Source organism: Apus apus, chromosome 28 (assembly GCF_020740795.1).
Source record: "Apus apus isolate bApuApu2 chromosome 28, bApuApu2.pri.cur, whole genome shotgun sequence".
In the NCBI taxonomy this organism is placed as follows: Eukaryota; Metazoa; Chordata; class Aves; order Apodiformes; family Apodidae; genus Apus; species Apus apus.
In genome coordinates this window covers 1,050,056-1,055,855 of record NC_067309.1, presented here as the reverse complement: position 1 = coordinate 1,055,855, position 5,800 = coordinate 1,050,056, and the positions used below count along the sequence as shown (strand labels likewise).

Here is a 5,800-nt window from a genome sequence, read left to right as displayed (position 1 = left end):
CAACTTTAATTTACAGACACTTCTATGAAATCCATCTTTTAGTCATTTTTATTATACAATAGGCAGGCTACACTAGGCTATGAAAAGCAAACTTTCAGGACGCATCTATTATCCTAAACATAAAATGCATAGAGAAAAGGTCCTTCTGGTTTTTGTGCTGCACGTAAATAACTTAAACATCTTATAAGGTGGTTTTTAGCAACCATCTCCATCTTTATTTTACATAGAAACACGGATGCAATATATATCCTCATGCTCACACCGCTGCATCTTCTCCCTACAAATACTCAGATCACTCGAGGTCCTTTTCATACCCAGGAAAGAGGGGGGGGGAAATGAAAATAAAATAAAATAACCCCCCCCAAATGATCGGGGTTGTGGGGTTGGGTTGGTTGGGTGGGTTGTTTTTTTTGGTGTTTTGTGTGTGTGTGTGTGTGGATGGGGGGGTTAGGAGGGGGGTGTGTGTGTGTGTTTTTTTTTCCTCTCTTTCTCTCTCCCCTCTCCCTCGCCTGGCCAGGACTCAAGTGAAATTAAAATTCGAAGTGAGTTCGCGGATTCGGTTCTCTCTGTTCATTTTCTTGAGTTTCATCCTGCGGTTTTGAAACCAGATTTTGACTTGTCTGTCTGTCAGGTTTATGCTCTTACTAATCTCCAGGCGGCGCTCACGGGTCAAGTACATATTGAACAAGAATTCCTTCTCCAGCTCCAGCGTCTGGTGCTTGGTGTAAGGACACCTTTTCTTTCTTCCGCTCTTTGCTGTCAGCCAATTTCCTGTAGTGTTCTCTGCCTTTATATCCTCTGTTAAAAATAACAGCGTTACATTAAGTACCCGGGGAATGGGGGGGGGGGGAGGAAAAAAGAACTTACCCGATTTTGGCAAAGCAGCTCATTTTTTGGGGGGGAAAAATAATAAAAAATGGAAATATATAGGTATAAATTACTTTAAATTTGATTTCTCTTTAAATGAGAAGGCAGGTCGCCTCTAGGCTTAAAAAAGGAACAACAGGGAGCTGGGATAACTTGCTCCTCTGGGCGTTTTGAGGAGGAAAGAGCGGGTTTTTGGAGGAGGTGAAGGGGGTGGTTGAAGCCACTTGGTGCCTGGGAGGAAATTGGTGGGGGCTGCGCGCACCTTCACCTCTCAGCCGCGGAGAAAGCGCGGATGGTGGAGGGTAGCGCGGGGTGAACGCCTTCTGCCTTGGCTAGGCTGGCTGGAGGGGCTTAAAATAGCGCTAATTGCAATTAATCTGAGAGCAGCAAGGAGACTTGTGGAGTCCTCGGGGTCTTTCGGGGCTTCCCCGAAAAAACCAGAATTTCTCTGAGCTTCAAAACCAACCGCAGAGGAGGAAATATTTGCCTAAAGGCGTTATTTGAGGGGAAAGAAATGTGGTTTTCGCTCATCCTGGAGATCCCCTTTTCCTTCTGGTGTATTTTCCGTGGTTGGATGAAATGGATTTGCCCTTAGGAGCTGGTGCGAGCAGCTCGAGGTAAATTCGGAGGTAATTTTAACCCCACAGACAGTCTCCTCACTCCACACCCTCCCATCCCTCAGCACATCTACAACTTTTGCGGAGGCAAAGGTTGTTTCACACGTCCAGAAATAAACCCGGCGAAATCCTTGAGCTTGGAATTTGGGCAGGAGAAAATCCTGGCACTAGCAGAGCGGCCCCAATTGCTGCCGAAAATGGAATTCACACCCCAACAAAAGATCAAACCGAGCGACGGTTGCACGATGTGTACAATTCAAATAGTAAAAACCAACAGCGAACACCTTGATTTCACCAAATGCCCCCCCAACATTTGCTGGGGTGACCTCCACCTTCTTTGGGGTTTGCAGAAATAAAGCCACCAAGCCCTGGAAATCCCTTTGGAATCCAACAAGAGCAACAACACCAAAATCCCAGGAGCAAGGTCTCTTACCTTTTGCACCAATACAAATTCAACAGAAACGAAAACTGCGGCTAGGGAAGATTTTTCAAGGCAGAAACCGAGAGAGAACCGAACAAAATCCGCCCCAAATTGGATCTGACCATTTCAAACCACCGCAAACGACACGAATTTCCTTTTAAAACACGCACCAAAAAAAAGAAGCCAGGAACCATCTTTTCTCCACGCACCCGGTTTCAAACCTTTCTCTGTATTTCTTTCCTCCTTTATTTCAGCCCCAACGACAAACCCAACCCAAGATAACCTCATTTTTTTTCGGGTTAACTCCCACCAAAACCTTTCTTGGCGTGGACCTCGAAGGCGCTTTTGTGTGGATGAGTTTGCGGGGGTTTTGATAACCTTGACTTTGCTTTTTTTTTGGTTGTGGTGGGTGTTTTGTTTTTTTTTTGGTGTGTGTCTGTGAGATTGTAGCTCAGCTGTCAGATAATAGAATTTCCCTTTGGATGAGGAAAGGTTAAAAAGACAAAAAAAAAAAGGGGGGGGGAAACAGGAGAAGGAGGGGGGAGAAAAATGAATGGAAATATTAAAAATAATAACTATCAATAAGTGGGTTTGGATTCTGCTTTTAAGAAGGCCAGTTTTGGGGTGGGGGCACGCCAGAGGATGGGTTTTGTTGGGGTCACAGACCCGAAGTATGTGCCTGGGGGTCCATGCACATCGCCCACCACAAGCCCCCCAGCCCTAATTCCAGCCCTAATTCCAGCACAGCCCCTTCCACACGGGCCGAGATTCCCCGTCCAGGTCCTCCAAGCAGAACATGCAACCCTTTTGCTGAGCTCCCAGCACCATCTCCCCCCCGACTTTTGAGGGCAATTCAAGGCATCCCCTTCACATCATCCCACTCCTCTTGACCTGGGAGAAAAACCTCTGGATCCCACCTAGCTGGGAATCAGGAACCAACCCGAATATTCACACGCAGATCTCAAACCAGATGCAATCCCTCCAGTGAAAATAAAACAGCCTCTTCTCAGGCAATCCCAAACTTAAACCATCTGCTCCACACACAGAAACATTCGTCTTTCTTCTTTCTTTTTTTTTTTTTTGTTTTGTTCTTTGCCCTTCACAAGCAAGACCTCAGTTCGCCAAGGAGGGGAAAATATTCAAATAAACCAGCAATTTTCCCCTCTCTGAGGCTCCCAACGAGCTTCCAAGCCCTGAAATAAGCCACAGCGCACAACTCCAACCCGAGACGTTTCCAACAGCGACTTAAACTCCCCGCATTTTCATTTTTTTAACCCCATTTTAAAAAAATAAAACAAAGAAGACCATTTTCGCTTGGGAAACCTCGAGAGCGACACGAAGGGAATGAAAAACCCAGGGTCCATCTGCCTTCAAAAACCAAACACCAAACCAACACAAAACCCCCCAAAAGCGAATCCCACGCACACACACACAGAGCGACCCCCAAATCTCTGCCATTTCAAAGCAAAACCACCTCATCTTCGGACATTCTGCAGCCGTGACTGCAAGGACCACATTTAATCTTTCTTTTAACATATTTCTGGGGGCATAAATACACGCGCAGCAAATTTTCTCCACCTAAACAGTTCGCAAAGAGCTCTCTGCTCCTTTTTTTTTTTTTTTTTTCCTCATCTCCAGCATATAAATATATATTTATTTTTTTGGAAGACAACAATTCTGGCAAGAAGAATATTTTCCCAACAGACAGGAACAATACAGAACATGCCGGTGCCAATTTTTGGAGAAGCTGGCAGAGCAGAGAGCACAGCAGAGCATCTCCGTGGCTCTTATTAGCCACGGATGATCACTAATTACTGAAATTAGCCGGTAATGAATGATTCCCTTACCTTTCGCCTCGTTGTCAGAATTGTCAGTGCTGGTGTCAGTGGTTTTATTCAGCTCTTTCTCTGCTTCCGAAGGGTTGGCTTTGGGTGCCGGGGGTGGTTTTTCTGTTTTAATTTCGTTGGTGGACGTGTTGTTCTGAGGAATATCTGTTTTTGTGTTTTCGGGGAAACTCACTTTAGCCACCGGGGGCGGCGGAGGAGGAGGAGGAGGAGGTGGTGGTGCTGGTTCCAGATGCTCATTCCTTGGGTTCAGGCTCGCCCTGGCTTCAAAACTTGCCTCAAACTCACTTGGATTGCTGCAGTTTGACGTCTTCTCCATGGAGGGGTAACCTTGGCTTGCTCGGTAGTAGCTGGGAACGGGGACTTCATGGTCATTTAGGCAAGATTCAGGCATTTGGTTGGGGTAGAGGGCTGGCTCGGGGGCATTTTTTGCCCTTTTCTCAGCGTTATACATGCAGCAAACATTCTCTTCCTTGACATTGGTTGGGAAGGAGCAGGATGGGAGCTGTCTTGCAACAGGTTGCTCGATCCTGTAGGTGTTTTTGGGGTCACACCAAGTGTCTAGCTGCGAAAGGTAAGATGGATAGGTAGGGAGAGCCAAGGTAGAGCCATTCACCTCGTCCCTTTTGGAAAGAGACGGGATAATTCCACAGTTCCTCATGACTCCGCAGCTGAAATCGCTCCCAGGCTGCATGTACATCCCTTGGCTGGAGGAATAATTGTCCCCTCTACAGGTACCGGCCAACGAGTCCATCAAAAACGAGTTGGAAGTCACATTGTTGGGACATGACATTTTCAGAGAGGCTTTTTAAGGAGGAATAGTCCAGCCAGGGGCTGACATCTTTTTTTTAGGGGGAAGGAGAAAAAAAAAAAAAAAAAAAGGAAAGAAGGGAAAAAAAAAAAAAAAATCAAGCACCATAATTATCCACGCATCGCTCTTCCAAACCCCCCCACCCCCCAACCTTCACCCGCCCCCCTTCTCCACACACACACACACACACACTCCCCCCCCCCCCCAAAACACGTGATTCCCAGGCCAATGAGGATTGAAAATGGCCTTGATGATTCAGACGGGGGTGACGTCAAGGGGGTCAAGTTGGCGGGACCAGGAGCGTCACCGTGGAGCAACAGCGACATCTGGCAGCGCCGGGCCGGGACCTTCACGTTGAACAAAGGCAGAGACCCCCCCCCACCCACTCATCACCCCCCCATCCCAATAAACTCCCCCCCTCCCAGCTCCCCGCAACCCCAAACCCCCTCTCCCCACTAGCCCGTTTGTTGACCAACCGAGCCACGCGTGGAAAAGGGGGTGAAGGGAAGAGGGGGGGGCGTGGGTGGGTGAGGGGGGGGGGGGGGTCGGGGTGAAAGTAAAAAAGAAGAAGAAAAAAAAAAAAAGCGATAAAAACATCTTTTAAAAAATCATCATTAAAAAAAAAAATCAACAACATTAAAATTACCAATTATTATGATTCATTTAGGCGCTGAGGGTCGACAGGAAATGAAAAATAATCATCATCATAATCATCTCACTGCTCTGCCCTTCTCCCCCCCCCCCCATCCCTTCTTTCCCTGCCTTCTCCGCATTGTCTTTTTGCCCCCACCCCAGAAAAAAAGAAAAAAAGAAAGCGATTGGCATTTTGGATGGTGTGTATCCCCCCCCTTCTTCTCCTTCCTGCTCTTTCCTCCCCAGCCACGGGCGAGCTCCCCCGGGTTTCCAAGGGCTGCTGCTTCTCGGCGTCATTTGGATGCTTATTCAAACTATTTGTGGGTTTTGGGGGGCCTGGGGGGGCAGCTGGGTGTGGGTTGGGGTGATGCGCTGGGAGCCGCTTTGCTTTTGGTGCTTCCAGAGGGATGGGGGAAGAGAAAAGGGGTGGGGGGGGGGGGAGGAAAAATAGGGAAGAATTCAGGGAACCATCGATCAGGCGTTTCCCCCAAACCCCGAAGCTCCTCAGAGCAGGTTGGATGTTTCCCAAGCAGCTTTTTGTTTTTTGCTGAAGAAAAAGACGATGAAACCGAGTTTTGCTTTATTTTTCCTTTTCCCCCCACCTCAT

General features: G+C 47.7%; 1 protein-coding gene across 1 annotated transcript; it reads right to left on the bottom strand.

Annotated features, from left to right (window-relative positions):
• Nucleotides 1-520: 520 nt before the first annotated feature.
• HOXC10 (homeobox C10) lies at nucleotides 521-4,545 on the bottom strand. The gene is made up of 2 exons (XM_051641436.1): nucleotides 3,753-4,545; nucleotides 521-798 (listed from the first exon to the last, which is right to left on the bottom strand). Exons 1-2 carry the CDS (start codon nucleotides 4,540-4,542, stop codon nucleotides 521-523), a joined length of 1,068 nt encoding a protein of 355 aa, XP_051497396.1. The 5' UTR covers nucleotides 4,543-4,545.
• Between the last annotated feature and the right edge of the window lie 1,255 nt (nucleotides 4,546-5,800).

What these genes read in the sequence shown, in the direction of transcription:
- HOXC10 (XM_051641436.1), bottom strand. Translation starts at nt 4,542, where the DNA reads ATGTCATGTCCCAACAATGTGACTTCCAACTCGTTTTTGATGGACTCG. An exon ending in TTCTGACAACGAGGCGAAAG is followed by an intron (nt 799 to 3,752) that starts GTAAGGGAATCA and finishes TATTTTTAACAG; the next exon opens with AGGATATAAAGGCAGAGAAC.